The sequence below is a fragment of the Zingiber officinale genome, chromosome 6B (assembly GCF_018446385.1).
Source record: "Zingiber officinale cultivar Zhangliang chromosome 6B, Zo_v1.1, whole genome shotgun sequence".
Lineage (NCBI taxonomy): Eukaryota > Viridiplantae > Streptophyta > Magnoliopsida > Zingiberales > Zingiberaceae > Zingiber > Zingiber officinale.
In genome coordinates, this window is record NC_055996.1 from 1,124,689 (window position 1) to 1,147,285 (window position 22,597).

General features: G+C 38.5%; 1 protein-coding gene across 2 annotated transcripts; it reads right to left on the reverse strand.

Moving 5' to 3' along the window:
- Positions 1-11,674: 11,674 nt before the first annotated feature.
- Positions 11,675-16,978, reverse strand: LOC121991664 (factor of DNA methylation 1-like). 2 transcript variants are annotated; one of them, XM_042545656.1, is made up of 8 exons: positions 16,920-16,978; positions 16,773-16,835; positions 15,362-16,260; positions 15,077-15,258; positions 12,941-13,030; positions 12,555-12,842; positions 12,272-12,484; positions 11,675-12,103 (listed from the first exon to the last, which is right to left on the reverse strand). In XM_042545656.1, the coding sequence occupies exons 3-8, from the start codon at positions 16,254-16,256 to the stop codon at positions 11,876-11,878; spliced, it is 1,896 nt and encodes a 631-aa protein (XP_042401590.1). In that variant the 5' UTR covers positions 16,257-16,260; positions 16,773-16,835; positions 16,920-16,978; the 3' UTR covers positions 11,675-11,875. The 2 variants fall into 2 exon arrangements, with proteins under 2 accessions (XP_042401590.1, XP_042401591.1); XM_042545657.1 differs by having other exon boundaries at positions 16,945-16,963.
- Between the last annotated feature and the right edge of the window lie 5,619 nt (positions 16,979-22,597).

Genomic DNA, 22,597 nt, shown 5'->3' on the forward strand with positions numbered 1-22,597 from the left:
ATTTGATGAAGATTTTTTTTTAAAAAAAAATTAAAATTATTTTATTTTAAACTTTGAGCCAAATTATTATAAATTAAAAAGAAAAAGATTGTTGATACGTAGAGCTGTTAGATGGGCTAATCCGTGGCGGGGCGGGTCGGCCCATGGCGAGTCAATCATTTGGTGGGACGGGGCGGGCCGACCCGTCAACATGGCGGGTTGGAAAATTTCCAACTCAACCCAATCCAAAGCGGATTGCGGATTTGGCGGACCAACCCACGGACCCATCAAATGTTTTCTAAAAAAATTTAAAAAATATTTCATATCTTCAATGTTTTACTTCGGAAAGGTTTCATCAATTAAATGTATCCACAAATATATATTTTAAATATAAATAGACAAAAACAAATATTTATGTTGGATAAAAAGTACTATTTTTATTTCAAAATTATAACAAAGAAAGATAATAAAATGACATAAAACTTAGTTTACATGTGTTTCTCAATTCACAGACCAATCCACGGGCCTAGTTAGGTCGGCCCACGACGGACTTAGGTTGATAAAGTTTCAACTCAACTTGCTTAAATTGTTTGATGGGACGGGTCAACTCGATGGGTCTAACCTAAATTGACGACTCTATTGATAAGTGAAGGAACCTGAATTTTAATATTGAATCCAGATTTCAATATTGAGAAAAGTTTAAAGTTAAATCTTATTATAAACTAATAGCGATAAGGATGATAGATCAAGTCAAAAGAAAATCTTGACAGATTAGATGTTGGGCAGAAGAAATCCAAACGGATTTAGAGAACCAAAGGTTTGGTCAACGGTGAGTTCCTAGATTGTAGTGATTCCTCAAAGGAAAAAAATAATAATAATGACAAGTCCTCATTATGAGGACAGCTTTAGAGGGGTCATTTGAATTTCGAAATCACACAGTTAGATAATTATCATGCTTAATTGTACTTAATTATTATATTACTATGCTAATTCTTTTTTTTTTCAAGACAACTATGCTTAATTGTACTTAATTATTAGATAACTATCAAATCGATTCAATTTTCAAGGCAATCGATATATCAATAGGCTGATCAATAGATTGATCCGAGTCCATTAAAGAAAGTCTAGAGCCAAGACTTCTTCATCAATTGCTCAAGTGCCTCTCCTCTCGCCTCGTTCCGAAAATGCCTATGCTACGCAAACCACAACTCTTGTAAAGGAATTTCCGAAAATGCTTTGGATCTTTAGTTGTCACTATGCACACTTTTATTTTAATTATCTTTCCTACTTGTAAAGGAAAGATAATCATGTTACAATTTCTCAACTTCTTGTAAAACGAGTCCTCTTTCTCTTGAGAAAGGAACTACTAGAATTATTTATTGAAAATGATCAACAATCGCAAGTTTTAAAATAGCAAATAAAAATGAAATTATCTTTTGTGTTTCTTTCAATTGCTTAATTCTTAAAAGATAAAGAAGTTTTTAAATAAGAAAAAACAACGCACAATATTCACCCTCTAAAACTTCTCCAATCCTACGACCAATTCTACCAAAGAGTTCCTAAAACTCTGCTTCAAATCATATCAAGATTTTGAAAAATGAGAGTGGCAAGTAAAACAAAATCTATCAAATACAAGGAAAAAAAGATGGCAAAAAAAATGAATTATGGGAGGAGACAGATTGTATTCCACCATCTACTAATAAAAGAGACTAACGAGGATAAAATCCTGCGAGGGAATCAATTAAATTCCAACAAATATTCCAGTAAAAGGAGAGAAGAGATTAGAAAAGAGTATTAATCTATATGTAATACTGTAACCAGGTAGATGATCCCACAAGGTTGCTACTTCTAAAACATTCCCAAGGATTCCATTGGAAGAGGGAAAACTAAGGATAATGTAGTTAGAGAGAAAAAGCACCAAACTGTATTATATAAACTAACATAAACATTTAGGTAAGGCCAGTCATAATAACTAACGGCCTAATAAATCATGGAATCTTACAAGCTTAACAAACAAATATTATGAAATCCTTTAAGCTCTAAAGCATATTAGGAGAAAATCTCGGAATGATTAGACCATTAATATAGATTTACCTAGTATGCAAACTCAAGCCTTACAAGGCTACCTCACACTATAGCACAAAGCATTCTAATACATGCAAATTTTGGTTGAGAGCAGTCCTATTGAAGATAGAAGAGACATTGATAGATTTACAAAGACATTAAATTGACGTACTCATTTTGCTTTCTAATCATTACAGTGTTGGCTGAAATACCTGCACAAGGGGCAACAAGGCAGACAATAACGGTGGTGAAGCACTGACAGCAAAAGTCTAGTATGCTTAGTTTCATGTCAAAAACTTTTTTAGAAAGAACACAAAACCAAGATTAGCATTTTTCTTACTACTATACTATGTTTACAAGGCATGTAGAAAATTATCCCTTAATAAATGATAAGCCTAAGCGCAGAGGACAAGCTAATTTTTAAGCAAAAAATTGTTATTGAACACATTCATTTAGACATCATGTTTTTTATATCCATCTGGTTTCTTAGAGATAATTGATGGTAATCAAAATTATATCAAATTAGATCTGCTTGAGAGTTCAGTGGCATGAAGGGCACCATTATTTTTTTGTTTTGTTGTCTCTTTAAAGCAAGTGTATTTTTTTCAACACAAATTGAGCTTTCAGATGCCACCATAGAAGAACTGTTTGCATCTTCAACATTGATCGCATTATGTTCATTTGAACTGACAAAAGCATGGGGTTCTTCATAACTGTTAGCGATGGTTGTGTCAGAAATCTGTGATGGTATATGAACATCACAACCTTTGATTTTCATGTCTTTCGGCATACCAGAATACCACATCTCATATAGTATTAACCCATGAATCAGGTTAAAAGTTGGTTCATTCATAGACTCAGGATCTTGTAAAAGACTGAGAATAAAAGTGATGTTAGTGCAATATAAGCATACGTGATAAAGGTGTCTCAACTCTAGACCTTCCATCAATTTAAAGATCAAAGCTCTATAAAAATAGCCAAGTAAAACATATAATAGCTTTTCTCATGCAGCGGGTGGCAAAGTTGTATCATATCTAAAACAAAACATATTTATCAAGAAATTAAAAGGAATTACGGATACAATTATAAAGATAACAATGGAGGAAATTATTAGAACAGCTTCCTCTTAGTAGTCATTTTACCTACATTTATATTTGTCAATATAAAGTTACAATTTAAAACTTGTGATAAATGATGTTTACAATTAAGCCAATAGGATTTAACTTGGTCCCTAACAGTTAACAGTTCCCCTCGAAGTTCACAGATCTTAATTGGCTAGGTAACCACTTCTATCCAAAGTTCAAGCTATAGGAAAAAGAGGGTTTATATTGTTTGTACTCTACCTTCATGTGTGGGGTTGGGTCCTTGTCTTGATTAGCCTAAACTCAACATTCAACACAATTAGATTTTTTTTTTTGACAAGTGACAATTCGTACTCCTAACCTCCTGCCGTGATACTAGTTAAACTTGATTGGCTAAGCACTTATCACTTTTAAATCCTTAATGATACAAGCATTTCACATGGCATAAAGACTAATGTTAGAATAAGTTAATAACTCTATACTTGAAAGCATATCACACAAATATTTGACAAAGAACGTACAATTTTGTGTTACATACGCCTCCTCAAAGTTCCCTAGTGAAAGAGAAAAAATATCCAATTCCAACAACACAGAGTACCTCTGCTCAACAATAACAAGGCAAAAAACAACTGCAGGATACATGTTTATACAATTATGATATCAAAAACCAATTCCAAAGAAGAAACATGAATGTCATGAGCATAAAAACACAATTAGTACGGCAAACATTAAGGATAATAGACATTTATCTATAAGAAACCAAGACAAGGCATGAAAAGTTCTTGTACCTATAAATCATTTCAAATAAATGAGATCTATAATCCCTGTTTGATATTGTAACAAAAAATGATTGAATTCATTTCAATAGTATTGTTACCTTGAATGCAGCTCAATGGATAGATAAGATGTTGGACAAAATAATCTGTTGTCAGAGATATTGGGAAATTAGTTGAATTTAAATATATCAAATTAAATTCAACTTATTTGTCGAGATGACTTGAGCAGATAATTGGTTGCCAGTAGGGGCTGATTTTTTGCTAAGTGTTGAAGGCAAACTGCACAATGCCGACCGGGCAGAGGGCCCAGCGGTTGAGCGGATTGAGCAAGTGGTTGAGCGAACTGATCGAGTGAGCAGAGGTGGAATGGGCATGCAACTGAGCGAAGAAGAGATCGAGCAAGTTGCAGTCGGACGGCGCGTGCGACCGAACGAACGTAGAGGCCAAGCGAGCGGCGGTCGGACAAGTGTGTAGTCGAGTGAAGAAGAGGTCGAGTGAGTTGCGGCTGGATAGGTGTGTAGCCGAGCGAAGAAGAGGCCGAGCGAGTTGTGGTCAGATGGACGTACGACCGAACGAATGTAGAGGCCGAGCGAGCTACGACCGGACAGGCGTGTAGCCGAGCGAAGAAGAGGTCGAGCGAGCTGCAGTCGGACGGCCGTGTAGCCGAGTGAAGAAGAGGTCGGGCGAGCAGCGGATAGCTGAGTAGGCAGAGCGAGCGGCCGGGCAAGTGAGCATCCGGACGAGCGCATTGTAGACCAAGTGAACAAGCGGCTGAGCGAGCAAGCGAACGAGCGATCGAGCGAGCTGTGCAAGCGACCGAGTGAACTGAGCGAGCGGTCGAGCAAACTAAGCGAGAGGACAAGCAAGCTGAGCGAGCGATCGAGCAAACTGAGCGACCGAACGGGCGTGCAGCTGACATGAAGAAAAGGTTGATCGAGTTAGCGGCTGAGTGAACGCGGAGTTCGAGTGGGCAGATGGACCGAGGCTTGCGAGGGTCACAGTTTCCTTGAAGCAGATTCGCCCCACCTCTGACTGTGCTTCGAGATTTCCTCGGGTCGTTTGTTTCCCATGATACAACTATGAACCATGATTTCTACCAAGTGTTGATGGTTACGGTGAACTGAGAGGTACCAACTGCTATCACGGGCACTCTGCCGAGCAAGAGATGTACGATAGAAGAGAAGGGGAACGTAGGTGGAGAGCTTCAATTTTTTGAGCATGTAACCTTTTGCCTGTGGTCGCAGCCTCCTTATATAGGAACTCAGACTCATTCATTTAATGATCATTATTCACTCGCTATGAAACGCCAATGTTTCACTCAGTTGCATTAATCTTTAATTTAATACATCCATTACACCTTTAAATAAGCAGTAAAAATTTATGTAGCAAAATGTTGGTTGTTCCACTTGGGTAAATTTTGTCCTGACCGGTCCGACATTCAGCGCTTGTAGATCATGCTCACACACGAGTCAACTTGGTTTAGTACAATTCTGGCACTGGATTTGCACCCCCTGCACACTCACGTGTGAGAGAGAGACTCCTCGAATTGGATTCTTTCTCTTCATTACCACTTTCTTCAAATGAAGCTCTCCATTCATCGATGCTCTCCGTTTGGTGACTCGCCATTAATGCTAGTTCGACATATTCTTCCAGATCAGACTCTAATGATGAATTGTCCCATGTTGCTTTCAGATTCTTGTACTTTGATTTGCTTGGTCATTTGACTTTTAATTTTGGACAGCTCTCTTTTATGTGTCCTTCCTCATCTCAATTGTAGTATCATACTTTTCTTTTATTCCGTGGAAGCTTCTTAGCCTGAAACTTGTTAAATTTGTTAGATTTTAAAAACTTTGAAAAAAATCTTACCACATAAGCTTTTCCATCTTTGTAAATCTGAATCAACCTTTCACATGTTCAAGGCAATGTTGTTACTTGGTTCCTTGTCCTTTCTTATTCCTGTACACCTAGATTTATGTAATCCAAAGGTAGAAAATAAATTTTCTAAACTACTTACCTTGAGATCCTTGGAGATGTAGTAAGAGTCTATGATTGATGTCCATTCGGCAGTTCTTGGGAATGAATTTTAGCATTCAATGCATACCTTATCGAGTCTCGATTTGTTACCGTTTCTCTGAGGTTGTTGAGTCCGGTGAGCAATTCCTTGATCTTCGCGTGTAGTTGAACCACCATTTCTCCCTTTTCCATCCGAAGATTTGTTAGTTGATTTTGAAGTAGATCCCTTTTCACTAGCTTAGCCTCCGAGGTTCCTTCGTGCATCTCCAAGAATTTCTCCCAAAGTTCTTTGATTAACTCGTAAGTTCCAATCTGATTGACTTATTGGGACAGAAGAACGCTCAGCAGATGAAATTTTGCTTTACCGTTGGCCACGAAGTCTGCTTGCTCTTTCTTAGTCCAATGATTTTCTTCTTTTCGTCGTAGTTTTGATCACAACATGCTACAAAATCATACTTTATAGTTAATAAGATATAGAAGTCTATTTTAAAAAATACCTTCATTTTTATTTTCCAGTTGGCGAAGTCTTTCTCAAACTTTGACGGATAAATACTTGCTCTGGCATTTGTGCTTTAGATGACGGTTAGTCCTGAAACGCCCTTGTTCTGATACCAATTGATGGTCCCAATAAGGTCGATAAGACAGAGGTGAATTACCCTGTAAATAAAATGCACACTTTCTTTTGCTTGATTCTTTGCAAAGACACACAGTTAGTTTATGTTGGTACAAGTTGCACCAGAATCAAACCTAAGTTTTGATGTTGTCAAAGGTTCAAGTTAAGTCTTGTTATGATCTAACAAGTTGACTGAGTGTGCAGGATGTTTACTCAATCGGGAAAGACATAGTTGGAGGCTAGACAGGAGAAATCTTAGCAGATCGTGGAACCCAGGTGCAAGTCCAAGTAGGTTGAGGAGACCCGAAGCTTGGCAGTGTGATCGAGAGGTCTGAAGGACTGAAGATCAAGTGAAAAGTCCTGGGGAGCCGATCAAGGCTGAGTGAAAAGTGCAAACTATATCTGGAGGATCAAAGTTTGGCAGGTAGGTTGAGGTAAACAAACTTGAGGAGCGACAGTGAGGTCGGGTTCCCGAAGGGAACAACCTTAGGTCGTTGATCCAACTGAAGAAATCGGGAATGTTTCCAAGTTGAGATCAAGACAGTTCTATTGTCTTTTTATTACTCATCCATTATTATACTATTGTGCTAACATCTGTGTTGCAGGATGTTTTTATTCTAACACTGTTTTGTAGGTTCGACTCAATCGGTCGACCGAACAGGAGGATCGGTCGACCGAACCAGGTTAACTCAAAGCAGGTATCAGTTCAGACCAAAACAAAGTGTCCAATCAAAGTTTGATCGGTCGACCGAACCATAGGATTGGTCGACCGAACCATGGTGACTCAGCACAGAATAGATCATCAGCATCGATCAGCAGAAAAAGGAAAAAGGCTGATCGGTCAACCGAATCAGAGGATCGGTCGACCGATCCAATCAGCATTAACACCGCATTAAATGAAGATCTCAGCTGATTTAGACGAACAGGGAAATAACTTGTTCGGTCGACCGAAAAACGTGTTCGGTCGACCGACCATTCATGAGAATTTACTGTAAAAGATCGAGCTAACTTCAGACTCCAGCCAGGAAGGAAGAGAGCAGGTTCAGTCGACCGAACAGAGGGATCGGTCGACCGAACCTCCAGTACATCTATAAAAAGTGCTCGAAGTCAGAAGCTCAAAACAATAATTCTGATAATCAAAAAGGTTCTTTTCTGCCTGCTGCTCGTGTTCCAAGCCTTCATCAAGCTAAGCAAGCTACTTCGTTCAAAAGCACCGACCGCGCCTCAACCTTTATTTATTACTGTCGGTACATTTCTTATTGCACTTAATTTCATAAAAGATAGTAGGGTTGTTACTATCTTATATTCTTGTAACTGTACGATCTGCTTCTTTCCGAAGGATTTCGGAAAGAAGAGTTATAGTGATTTGCCCATCGGTGCGGTCAAGGACCGCGGGCCTTCGAGTAGGAGTTGAGCTAAGCTCCGAACAAAGTAAACAGACTTGTCTATTCTCCGCTGTGCACGACTCTATTTTTAAAAGATAAAGAAAAGTTTTAAAGCGCGATATTCACCCCCTCCCCCCTCTATTGCTCGCATCTGATCTATCAGTTTAAACAAAATTAAAAACATAAAAAAAAAGTAAGAGACAAAAATTTTACTTGGTTATAACTAGAATGATTATTAATCCAAGGTAATTGAAGCTCACTAAAAATTCTCCTTGACGAAGGTGGAGTAGCCTCTTACAATCGTTAAAAGCGCAGAAACAAAATTTGATAACAAGTGTTGTATTCAAACAACAGAACAAACTCTCCTTTTATGACCCTCTGGTCAAATTTGACCGTTGGATAACATGGCAGCTCCGAGTGCCTTGAGTGGATACGAGCACCCCTAGCGGTGTACCTTATCTGCTCGCAACAATTTAAAGATAACACTTTATCGGAACTCGGGTGCCTGGACTAGTCCGAGCTCATGGAGTGTTGCTGATGTGGACTCCGAATGTCATTCGCAACAACATGGCGAAGAGGTGTCTATTCTTGCCCATAATGGTCCAGGCACCCGAACCCTATCCGGGCGCCTAGACAAGTCAACTTCGTTTTGACTTGTCCGACTTCCACTCTAATCGCTTAGGTGATTCTCTGGCCATCCAGAGTTGAGCTCACCTGAATCTAACTCCGGCCTTCTTCTTGAGTAGTCTTCCACTCCAGCTTCTCATCCCTCGGAAGCGTTGTGCACATCCTTCTCGCTCCACTGGTGTACTCTTCTACAGTTTCTCATCCCTATGATACACCGAGCTCGTCAACTCGCTTCCTATGTCATCCTTCTCGTCTGCTGCATATTCCACTCGACTTCTTATGTTCCAAAGTTCCTGTACACTTAAACACAAGGATCAAATACAACATGACCTAACTTAACCCAGATGATCACATCAAAATTTATTGGATCAAGACGAACGTGAGAGGGGGGGTGAATCACATGGTTATACAAAACTTTTCCTTTTCTTTTTAAAACTAAATACGAATGCAGCTGAATAACGAGAAAATAAGAAAAAGAAAAATACACGTTTATTTTTTACTTAGTTCGGAGCCTTCAAAGACTCCTACTCCAAGAGCCAGGTCATGTAGATCTGTCGATGGGTAATCCACTAATAACCTCTTCCGAAACTGCCGAAAGAAGGAATCGAGTATAAAAAATAAGACAAGTGTAACACGCTACATTTTTCTTTTCTACAAAAATTAAGTACAAAATTTACTTTCGTTACCCAACACTTGCAGATGATCAGATTCGGTGTTGGTCGGCTTCTCAGTGGCAGTCGGACGCAGTATTATCGTAGCAAAGCAGCCGCGCAAAGCCGGAGCAGTTGGAACATCAAACGGACGCGTAGAAACTTATAATTGAAGTGTTGTCAAAACCTTAGTCGAATGACTCTTTTATAAGGGATGGAAGGCGTCTTCCATAGTACAGAAGGCGCCTTCAACCCCCAAAACTTATCTTGTAACTTTAGCTTCTTATCATCATTGAAGTCTATTAGGACCTTAACGTCCGCTAGAGGGGGGGTGAATAACGTTTCACCCAAATCGTTCGCTTCCTATAATGTTAGTGCACTGCAAAATACAAAATAAATTAACAAATAGAAAGCTAAACTAAAATAAAAAGAATGAAGACAAGCAAACTACAAAAACACGATCATTTACGTGGTTCGGAGATAAAACTTCTACTCTACGGCTGTCCGTAAGGTGGATGATCCCGATCCATTGATGGATGATTCCCCGGAGAACTTCCAGCTAGCTCGCGTAGCTCCTTGTGGGTGGAGAAATCTCATCACAACTCGCACAATACCACACTAGATCACTTGAGCACTTGGAGACTCTAATTAGGGTTAACTACTACTAATTTCGTCAACAATGCCTAAGCACTCGGAACTTTATTAAATAGAGCTCAAGAGAAAAATACCAAGTTATTTTTCCGCCACTAGTCGACTGACAAAAACATCAATTGACTGGTCCTAAGTAGAATTCGATCATTATAGAACAACGACTCAATATCAGTCGACTGATCCATATAAGTTAAGCACCAACCTTAAAATTGATTTATTTATTTGTATATATTTTCAAATAAAATTTATTGTTCAGTACTTAATCACTTGTAAGAATTATTTTTAAAATTATCAATAGTGAATTCGAGAAGTAAGGCCAGCTAAAATTTAAAATAAATAATAAAAACAAGGTTTAGCTTTAATAGCAACTAAAATCTTAATCTTTATTAAATATTGTATTTACTCATCAAATAAAAAAAATTAAAAATTTAATATGCTTATATATCATATTGAAATATATCGTACTATACAGATTTAACAGTATATAAAAAATTTTAGTATGATATTATATCTTACTAAATTTTTTATTATAGACTTATATTAAAATTTTTAGTATACAGTACTATATCAATAGTTTATTCTATATGAAATTTATATCATACCAAAAATATAATATACCAAATTTTTAATATATTAAAGAGTGTTTGGTTAAATAATGAGAATGACTATAGATATGAGTTTGATAGTAAGGTGTAATGGAAATGGAAATGAAACCCACCTAGTTATATGGATTTGGTTGATTCCCATAAATCTAAAAATTATTTTCAAATTATCATTCCCAAACCCATAATCCAAACATTATCTTTTACTATCATTCCATTCCCTCATTCCCAAACGCATCAACCAAACACCCCCTAACATTTTAATACAATATTGATATGAATTTTTTATACCGAATTTTTCGATACAATATAGGATTTAGAATTTGAAGAGAATAATACAATCTAATTAATTTAAGTTAAAATTATTTGTATTTATAAAATTAAAAATTCACGCTTGGCATGTTTTTATAATTGTTAAATAAAATTTTAAATATTTTTAATAGATGGACAAAAAGCATCCAAGTACATTCAAAATTCTTATAAACTTTTATCAATTTCATTCCAACTTGACTAGCTCATCTTTAGGCATCTTTCACTCACTCGTTCACAAACAACACTATCCTCATCAATGCAAACTCTGACCAAGCAAACAACAATCGGGAAAGTAAAACTCAATCTAGCAAAGTGAAAAAAGATGAAGTGAGCTAGTATTAAGCAAGCAAAGCCTAAGCAAATCAGCCCCACATTCAATGACATTACCTCCATAAGCAAACTAGGATGGCTAGCACAACCACAATCAAACAAAGCAATCGATTAATCCTCGAGGTGACCAATTCAGTCTAACAAAAATAGCAAATTTCTCACTGAACATAAAAGTAAATCAAGAAATGCCAATGGCCATGATGGATAGCCAAACGCCACAAGTCATTCAAACTCCCCAGCTGTAATATGTCCGAGATAAATTTTGAACTTTCATTGCCTAAGAAGCCCAACCCACGACTTACCATCACACCTTTACCCAGGGACACAATCAAACAAAGCAAGAACATCAAGTAGACAAATCAATAATGTTAAGCAAGCAGAGGATGAAGCAAGCAAAGCTAGATCGACTAAGAGGTTCCATAAAACTGAAATAATAACTGCACAAATAACAGGAAATATTTAACTTCTATTTTCCTACATCTTAATATTCAAATATAGCAACAAAATAACAGGTTCACTTCATCCAAAGATGGAAGCAGTTTCAGCAATGGCATGAGCAAGCAACAAAATAAAAGTTTAGCCATGATCCCTAGAAAATATCCATCTATTCAAAACAAGAAACAAAATAGTGCCGTCGCCATAAGAGATAGTAGTAAGGGAGATTACTGTGAGCTAATAAAAGATCAAGATCACTACTCAGATTCTAGAAATGTCAGACAGTTCACAAAACTAAGGGATATTTGCACAAGTTCTAGCAGGAAAGTTTTTGTTTGTCTGTCAATTGTTAGCATTCATCGCTTCCGCTTGTGGGTCTTCCATTGCTTCAGTATGTACTGTATTCCTTCTTGTAGTTTAGCCTTTTTGTTCTCTTTGAAGTTCCACAGCTCGGGAATAGGATACCTACCGCTCGGATTATACTCGTTCATCTCAAGTAAAGCTGTGGTTACAACGTTGAAAATTTCTTCGCCCAGATCTTCTTTTAGAACTTGTAACTTTTCATCATCCTCTTGTATGATCTCCTGTAAACAAGCATCACCATAAATCACATAGAATCAGATAGTATCAGCCTGATACAATACCTTACCTAACAAGAATTGAATTTGAAATCTCAAAGTAGTGTCGGTTTTGCCTCTTATTACCAAGCCATACCAACCTCTCAAGTATCAAATTATGCAATTATTCCATACCTTACATATCCCTTCTGTCGTAATAACTTTAAAAGGATGCCAGCTTGGCTTTCGCAATTCGTCCTGCCAATGTGAGCAGTATAATGCAGAGGAGGACTCGGCTTCATCTTTTCCAAATTTCTGCTTGCATATTGGTAAGAATTGTTTCATGTCAAGTTCACCCATCCTCTTGATGCCAATAGTAGCACGCACGGTACCAATGTCTTTCAGGCCCTACACAAAAGCATTAGATTTGTAAATTAAGTGCTTTCAATCAAGAAACGCAGAAAGATGACAGGCATACATTAATCAGCTCTTTCCGAGCATCTTGAAGTTCATCATTACTCTGGCGCTCTTTGACAATGAGAGTCTGGTTCAGATCCTCCAACCCTTCCATTTCTTCCACTTTTTCTCTCAGTTGCTCTGTCATATCATCAATTTTCTTCTTCATTGCCGCATCATCCTCTCCTTCCATATGCTTCATAATTTTAAGTTGCCCCTGCATTTGTTGTATTTCTAGTTCCAGCTTCTGCTTCTGGTCGAGTTGCCTTTCGAGATGAAGTATTTTATTCACCGCAGTCTCCTTTTCCTTCTATTGAAGTTAACACCATACAGAAATAGCTTATCCCAACATGTAAAAGCTTAATTGAGTTTTCCTGATAAAAGGGTAAATCAAAAAGAAAAATACACCTGATGAACTTCAAGAAGCCTAAGTACTTCTTCATCAGCCTTCTTTTTTGACATTGTTGCCAATTCAAGTGAACTATTCTTCAGTTCGTTCTGTATGAAGAGGATCAATTCATCACCATAATCATGTTATTCATTCCCATTGGAGGGCATTCGAGTTATCTTTGTAAGGAATACAGTGAGTCTCGAATGGAAAAAAGGAATATAAATGATTAGATTCATGACTGCAATGCACAATTTTGCATAATGAGCTGCAATAAATTAGAATAGAATAATGCCAGCAACCTAACAATTATTTTAGGATTTAGGATAGCCGCTAGATATGTTATCCCAAACTTTAAGTTTTATAATGTGGTTAAGAAATATAATCAAGATTACAACATAAGGAAATATTTAACCAGCCCAAGCATATAGTCTTAACAGTAAGTCAACATACAACATCTTATAAAAACTGATAAAAAAATCCCAATAATTTGGACTCTACCACATAGATAATCTCTTGCCATTGAGCAATATCTACAGGTCATATAATATTATTACAGAATCATTAATATTTCTTCTAATTATATTTGTGTTCCCTCCCATATGAACCCCAGCAGACCCTAATTCTCAAAATTTTCATTTCTGTTACACTAGTTTCTGTAGGTATTCCTTCTCTACCAGCAAACATTCTAGCACCCCAAAATGTAATAGCATCATAACTGAAGTGACAAGCTGTTGCACCAAAGAACCATATCATGAAGACATAAATGTGCCTTATTGAAGTAAAAAAAATTAAGGACGGATAAGACCAAGGACCACGTATTATTTGACTGCTCCGTAACTAAACCTCTATGGGACATGGCTCGCAGTTGGCTCCACATCAACAGTGCCTTTGGCACAGCCGCGGCGATGCTGAACACCTTCAGACAGCTTTATTACAGGGACAGATGGCTCAACAAAGCACGTCACCTGGGCATGTCTTGCATGATCTACTACTTGATTTTGCAGACCCAGAATAGATGTCAATATAAAAGGGGTGTGCCAAACATTGAGAGGTTGCTTAGAAAGGTCCAAACGGATGAATTTCGATTTTGAGTGGTCCGCATGTAAGTCCTTGAATGTTTTCAATACAATTTGCCTTTATAAAAAATATAGAAAAATTTAAATGGCAGGATGTTGCGCCAAAGGAAAAAAGCACAAAGCCACATACAACAAGATATTGGGCCAGAGGAACAAAAAATTCCATAATAGTAAAACAAAGAAAAACCTAGGAAACCGTGAAAACAGGAAAAGGAATTGTAGCACCTTTAACAAGAGGTCAAGCTAGTTAAGGCTAGAGGTCAACCTAGTTAAGGTCGGATCGCATGGCAAGAGATCAATAAGAAGTCAAGCCAGTTCAGGGCAGAGGTCAAGCCAGTTCAGGTCGGATGGTAGAGCAGGCGTGGGATCAGATTTGAAGGCAAGAGCTTGCCTCCAAGACTGGTCGCAACCTCCCTATCGCCACACCCAATGCTCGTCCCCCTACATGAGGTTTTCTTCCACCTTGGACATCCCCTGATCAATAGGACTATTAGGGGGGCCAACCCAAGTGAGCCCCCCGAAGAGACCTAATGATCGAGCGTTCTCCTGCCTTCAAATCTGATCCCACACTTGCTCTGCTTTCCGACCTGAATTGGCTTGACCTCTGGCCTAAACTGGCTTGACCCCTTGCCATGCTATCCAACATAAACTGGCTTGAACTCTTGTTAAATGTGCTAAAATTCCTTTTACCCTTTTCTGGGTTTCTGGTTTTTCTATTATGAAATTTTATACAGTAAAAAAGGAACACATCAAAAATAAAATAACAAACTATTAAATAACAATGAGATGAAAATTCTGAAAAAAAAAACTTTGAGTTTATGAATCCAATAACCAAAAGTAATGGACAGAATGAATTGTATTTTCTTTTTGGAGCATCTTCTTGCAAACCATCTCAGTCAGTTCAGTGATAAATGTGCAGACCATATATCATAATTAAGCTTGATATGGATAAAATAAATATTGGTTCCTAAGGGGAAAAAAACACTGATTATAAGTGCAAATTCAAAAAGGCCAAATTTGTGCCAAATAACTATTCTGTAGCATGTTTAGGGTTTGTGTCAAAACTGAAAATGCTACCTTTTTCTTATCCGCATCAAGTTTCCTTTTGTCAGTATCATTCTTAGCAACTAGCTCATCAAGTTGTTTGCGTCCAACTTCAAGTTCTTGCCTTTTGGAGTCCAACTCTGATCGTAGCTTTTCATTCTCCACAATTATCTTACGCGAATGATCACGAGCAAGTTGCTGCATCTTTTTAATTTCTGATGCAGCAAAAGGGAAATGCAAATTAAAATGGTAGTTCACGATGGAAAAAGATGAAAAGAAACACAAAAATGTCATCAATTACATCAAGGGTGAACCAACCTTCATTATAAATATGGACCAATGAATCCCTTTCCTCCATCATTTTATCCAATGACAAAGTAGTTTCAGTATTTTTGCATTCTGACTCTAATAAAAGTTTGTTTTTCACTTCAATTTCGCTAGCCAAATTTGCAACAAGACTATTTGTTTTGCGTGATTCTTCATTAGCAATGTCATCAACAGTTTTCAAATCTCCATTTTTCCTTAGATGATCACCAATAGGACCAGGATTATTGTAATCATCTGCCCTTGCCATCCAACCATAAATTTCTGAACCCCTATCTTTATTCTCTAACCAGTTTTTTTCCCCATAATGTTCTGCTTCAAAATGATTTTCAAAAGCCATTGCATCCCTAAAACCATTCCAATCTTTTGAAAAATCCACAATGGCATTTCCTGTGTGTCCTCTGAAATTCCACAAAGAATACACTTTTAAAGGATGGAATCTGGAAAGTTGTTCCTTCAGTCTGTTTCCACTTTCACCTACATATTGCCCATTCTTGTACTCAGTTTGAACATTAACGATAATTCCCATCCATGGAAAAACATATTGCTCATTTGAATTTCTTTTAGAACTTTTTGACTGTAAAGCAACTGCCTGTGAGGAAGCTGCATGGTCTACCATATCTTCCTTCAAATATTTTGCCAAGGCACGATGTTTTGCCTTCACATTACCATTCCGGTTGGATGCACCAATCCCGGTAGCATGCTGAAGCAACTCATTATATGCATAATCCTGCTTCTTTTTACCAGGACAGAATGGGCATCGAAATGACCCATTAGTGTTTCTAACTATAAAATGTCCTTGTTGGAGACGTCTGTAAAGTTTCTCCTCATAATCTGGAATATCCGAGTCACTTATCTCAAATTCCTCTGAACACTGATCCATTTCCATTCAACTGTGGCAATTGAAGATGAGAATAGGGGAACAGAAATATAGAAAATGCCAAGTGAAATCAGCATATTGACAAATATAAGGAAAATAATAAATAAAGAATTCGAAAATGAGAAACAAGATACGATTCCAACTATTTCCCAATAATATTGTATATCAAAAAACAAAATTAGAAAAAATCGTAGTTTATCTGAGAATGGGGAGGCGCTGCTGGATGGAAGCATTCAACTAGAAGTGTATGGCATCGAACCCTAGAAGTAGTTTTACATCTCTAAGCTTCATTTTGTCCCGAAACAAAAATGAGAGTTCTAGATAACAAACATCGCCAGTAAATTGAAGGTCTGCGAAGATCAACATTTGCCCCATTTTCACATCAACTGAAACCAACACCCACGGCCATAATCACTAGCGATTAGCTCAAAAACAAACAACTAACAGATAGTTTGCAGGATTAAGCGAGAAACATAGGGCATTGATCATATATCCGCCAGAAATGTTGAAAAAAATAAAACTAACCTGAATCCGATGCTCCCTTCCTTCCAGTCACGCAGTCCCGCTTATCGCTACGCTACAAGAGGACTGGTTGCCAAATAACATGCAGATCAAAAACATTCGCCAAAATCTTTTGAATACGAAAAATGAATGAGGGATTAGGGTTCTTGCACAGGGCGGAGAGAGAGCACCAGACCAGTCGCACAGCCGAGAGAAGAGAGTGTCAGAGTGTGGGTTTCTTGACGGGTAGAGGATATTTTGTCAACGTCATCTTTCAAATACCTTTTTTTTAAAATATCTAAAATCTAATAATTAAATATTTCATCAATCAAATATTTATATTTCTCACCTATTAACTATTATACTATCAAATATCCCAAATTCTAAAATTAAATATTTCACTAACTAAATCATTTTTTATTAATTTACATCTAATTTTACATCTAAATAAAATTAATTATATTTTTCAAAAAAATCAATTTAATATAGTTCATTTATTTTTTATAAATATTTTTTACTTAATATTTATTTTATATATTTTGATAATTATTAAATATAATTAATTTAATAATAATAATTTATCTAAATATAAGGAGTGCAATATAATATACTAATTTTAAAAAATAATACAAAATACATGAATATAAATGTTTCATAAGTTCGAATTGAAATACATAAGTATAAACCATGCTAGTAAAATATAGAATGATAAATCATAACAATTATAAACTTCAATTAATTAATAAAATAAACAAATTCACTGCATGTTCAATCTTTTCTTTAATTGTTCACATATCGCTAGATGGTTTTGAAGTTGTTCATCTATTATGCCTCGTGTGTTCATTACGATAAGTTGATGTGCTTAGACGAGTTGGTCAATTTAATGCCTAGGTGATGCTCCGACCATCCAGAGTTGAGCTTACATGAACCCAACTCCGGTCTTCTCCTAGAGCAGGCTTCCTCCATGCTTCTCGCCCCTCGGATGCGTCGCACGCATCCTTCTCACTCTATCGGATCTTCCGCAGTGTTGGTGCAACCTTAGGTCAAGGTTGACCTGGTTGACCCGACTCGAGTTGACGTGACTCGAGTTGTATTTTGATGTTTGACTTGGGAAGATTGTCGGTGCAACTTTAGGTCAAGGTTGACCTAGTTGAGTTGCATGTTGATGTTTGACACTCGTGAGAGAGTTCTATTCTTGATATGAGACAAGAATAGATGGTTGGGAGATTATTGGTGCAACCCTAGGTCAAGGTTGACCTGGTTGACCTGAAAAGTCCAAGTATGGAGACTTGGCACTGGAGAAGTCCAAGCAGGGAGCTTGGCACGGGAAAAGTCCAAGCAGGGAGCTTGGCACGAGGGAAAGTCCTAACTGGGATGTTAGGCAGTTGGAAAGTCCTGGTGAGTGAAGCCAGGCAGTTGAAAGTCCTAACTGGGATGTTAGGCAGTTGGAAAGTCCTGGTGAGTAAAGCCAGGCAGTGAGAAAGTCCTAACTGGGATGTTAGGCAGTGTGGAAATCCTGGTGAGTGAAGCCAGGTGAAAGTCCTGGTGAGTGAAGCCGGGCAATGGAAAATCCAGATGGATCAAGGGTGATCGGACATCTGGTGTTGAGAAGGTCAAGTAGGTCAAGGGAGTGACTGGATACTTGACACGAAGAGAAAAGTCCAAGTGGGTCAAAGGGATTGACTGGACACTTGGTGGAGAGTCTTAGCAGGTCAAGGGAGTGACCGGATGCTAAGCATGATGTACCAACAGGTCAAGGTTGACCGGATGTTGGTTTGGGAGACTTGGGTCTTGGTGTGGGCTTACTGATCGGTCTGGGGACCGATCAGCATGGAGCCTGATCGGTCCCCGGGACCGATCAGATTCCACACAGAGAGTTGGGCAACTCTCTGTGAAGCCGTCTGATCGGTCTGGGGACCGATCAGCACAGGGCCTGATCGGTCCCCACGACCGATCAGGCGACATCCTGAGGAGTGCGAGGAACCGCACTCAATAAGCCCTGATCGGTCAGCAGACCGATCAGACCATACCCTGATCGGTCCACACGACCGATCAGAGCACGATCAGTAGCTAGCGGAGTTCGGGTCTGTGGACCGATCAGGGCACTAGCCGTTGCGACGCAACGGCTAGTTTCTTCGTTGTTTCTTCTTCGCAGGTATAAAGGATCGAGGGCATCTTCTTCTGTTGCTTCTTCTTCCTTCTGGAAGTTCTCTCCTGCCTGAAGCTTCTGCTTCTTCTGGTGCTCCGAGCTTTGCTGAGCTCAACCGCTGCTGAAGCTTCGCGTGAGCTTCCCCGACAGTTTTCTCGACTGGCTTGCTGTTGCATCTGTCCGTGGAGTTGCTACTTCATCCGGGACCTCAGTCGACGAGAAGGCAAGCTTGTTTGTTTTACATTCATTTTGTTCTTGCTATTCTCTTGTACTCTTAGCTTGCTGTTGCAAGTGATTGTGGCGAGGTTTCTCCACCCACAAGGAGTTGATATTAGCCGGTTCTCCGGGGACTCATCCACCGACGGATTGATAGGGCTCGTCCACCTTACGGACACGCCGAGGAGTAGGAGTATCATCTCCGAACCTCGTACATCGCTGTGTTAAGGTTTGATTTTCTTCTCTTTCGTTTCTTTGTTGTATTTTCCGCTGCGCTAACCTAATCGTAGGAAGAAACGCGATCGATTTGGGGCGGCTATTCACACCCCCCCCCTCTCTAGCCGTACGAAGGATCCTAACAAGTGGTATCAGAGCGAGGCCGCTCTTCGACGGATCAACACCCGGGGGAGCACGGGCTAGAGATGGATCTCTATGGAGAAGACATCACCATTCCACCCTTCTACGAATGCGGCGACTTCGCGTATTGGAAGGTAAGGATGAAGTACTTTCTTATGACTAACATAATGAATTGGTTTTGTGTACAAGAAGGTTTTACTCCTCCGGTGGATAAGGAAGGAAAACCACTTGAGAAGGAGGAGTGGACAAGAGAACAAATTCACAAATCCGAAATCAACGAAGAGGTAACGAGAATAATTGAATTTTCATTGCCTACTAACATCTTGTGTAAGATAGGTTACAACAATGCCAAGGAATTATGGGATAACTTGGCCAAGTACCATGAGGAGAGCTCCACTTCAAGCCATGAAGAGGAGCCTAGTGAGCCAAGTAGCTCACATCATGGAGGGAGCGAATTGGGAGTTGAGGGCTACTCAACATCCAAGGAAGAAGAGGAGGAGAGTTCCTCTTGTTCAAGATCGGAGCAAGAAGAAGATTCTACCTCCGGAAGGGATGAAGGAGAGAGTCATCCATCCCAAACCCTAGGTAACTCAAGCATTTTAGTTTCAAATAAATTACATATATTATGCTTTGAGTGTAGGGAGTATGGACATTACAAGAGCAAATGTCCAAAGAGAGTTAGGAAGACTCCACCGGTGCCAAAGGTCAAGGTAGCCGGAGTCCCAACACGCAAAGGCAAGAAGCACGTGGTGTGCTTTCAATGCAAGCAACGGGGACACTATAGGAGTCATTGTCCGAGGGGGAGGCAACCTCACAAGGGCAAGAGACCGAGCACTTCTATAGGGGGAGCTAAGGCAAACCCTAAGGTATCATTTAAGTCTCATTCGTGCAATACTAGTAAGATGCATGCTAGAAATTTTATTGCACTAGTCAATAATGATAAGCATGATAACATTAGAAATCGATACACATGCTTAGGTGCCAAACATGTGAGCCTAGATAAGGATAACACTAGGAAAGCCAACCCTAGAATTACCTCATCTAAGGTTAAGGAGAACCTAGGTAGGAATCCCAAATCAACTAGACACATGCCTAGGAATGCCTCAAAGAAAAATGACAAATCAAAAATTGAGGTACTAGAGAAGGAGAATCAAGTCTTGAGGTCAAGACTTGATAATTTAGAAAAGGCTCTTAAAAACATGGAGAAGTCATCTCTAGGGTTTAAGAGTCAAAACCCAAGTCCAAGGACAAGAAAGGTTTGGGTCACAAACCTAAGTCCCAAATGGTCAAGCCCACTTATCACAATGTTCCATTCGATTATGGAACAAAACCTAGGGCTAGGAAGACCATTACCAAGGTTACAAGGGGAGTCACCCCTATAGTTGACCTTGATGAGACCCAAATGACCAAGGCTTCAAAGCCTAAGAGGGTCATTAGGAGGGTTGCTAGGGAAGTTATCCCTAGTGAATATTTAGTGAACCCAATGAGCTCTAATAGGTATTGGGTTCCTAGGAGCATCTTCTCTATCCCATAGATGGGTTAGAGAGTGTCAACTCCAATTAGAAGGGTAGTTAACCCAACTTTGAGGAAATTGACACTCAAGGAGCATTTTCAAGGTCTTGATAACCCTTGAAAATGAAAAAGGATTATTATTTACTCCTTAAAGAGTAAATTGTGCCATATTTGAAAAATATCGATTTCAATCTTAGTTGGCACAATTTAAGAAAACCTAGAGAAATACCATAATTGGGATTTTGGTTTTCTCTTAGGGATATATGGGCAATCTAGGGTTAGATTCTAAGTTAGCTAAGGCTAAGGATACTTAGATAGGGAATTTAGGTATTTTATTTGTGCTAACTTACCATGATTGGTTGTCATATGCCATGCCATGACATCATATTTATTTTATTATCATTTGAAATGTCATGATCATGCTTAGGCTAGTTTTTATGTCATGCTTATTTAAGTTTCAAACTTTATGCCATGACATCATGACATTGGCACATGTTTCCATTTATGATATCATTTTATGTCATGTCATCATCTCTTGCATTAATAATCAATTGAATTGATTTAAGGATGAAAATCACATTTTGATATTGAGATCAAATTTGTGTTTAGAAAATGCATGAGACCTTAGTCTAAGATACCTAAACCCATATCTCACATCAAAATTGACATGGATGTGTTTGATACACTTTAGATGTGTGTGAGATATTAGGATCATGAGTTAGGATCAAGGTGCATAGTTCTTGTACCTAGATGAGCCTAATTCAAGAAATGGAGGATCATAGGGAAAGCTTGTGTACAAGTCATGTACATTTAGCCCTAAGATTATGGTCCTAAATTAAAAGGTTTAAAATCATTTTGAAATTGATTTGTAAAACCTTGATGAAGACATCTTAGTGATAGCATTCATCATTGAACATTGTGATACAAAGTTGAGTTAAACTTGAAATATTTCAAAGTTTTTGAACTTTGTATCAAGATTAAAAAATGGAAGTTATTTTCATAGAAAACTATTTTTCCATGATAATATATGATATGAGGAATGTATCCTCAAAATTTTACGATTTTTGGAATTTTCTGGAATTTATTAGGAGTTTCTGAATTTCCGGGAAGGGAAATCAGAAATCTCTGATTTCAGAGTATGGATCGGTCTGGTGACCGATCAGTGACGATCCAGTGCGATCAGTGAAGGGTGGATCGGTCTGGGGACCGATCCAGGGGGATTCTGATCGGTCTGGGGACCGATCAGTGCGTGCCAGTTTCTGATTTTCAGCTGTTGGTCTGAAATTTCAGCTGGAAGTTGGGTTTTGTGGATTTCTAAAGGTTTGAAACTCGCCAAGACATTGTTGGTGCAATGGTCAAGGGAGAGTTGACCTTTAGGGGAAGTTTTACCTAATTGTCAAGAGGGAGTTGACTTTTAGGGGGAGTTTTTACTCCAAAAGACTTTTAAGGATTAGTGATATGGGATTATCACTAAGTTGATTGTTGAGTTTAGTATCAAGGGGGAAATTAAGAGTTTCAAATGAAAGGTATGGGACTTTCATTAGGAAGAAACTCTTGACCTTGATACCCTCCTTTTTCTTTTTGATGTGTGTCAAAAAGGGGAGAGTAGTCATTG

Excerpts from the sequence above, each read along its gene's own strand:
- LOC121991664 (XM_042545656.1), bottom strand. The coding sequence starts at position 16,256 with ATGGAAATGGATCAGTGTTCAGAGGAATTTGAGATAAGTGACTCGGAT. Across the intron at positions 15,259-15,361 it reads GGTCCATATTTATAATGAAG|AAATTAAAAAGATGCAGCAA; the intron begins GTTGGTTCACCC and ends TTGCTGCATCAG. Across the intron at positions 13,031-15,076 it reads TTGATGCGGATAAGAAAAAG|AACGAACTGAAGAATAGTTC; the intron begins GTAGCATTTTCA and ends CTCTTCATACAG.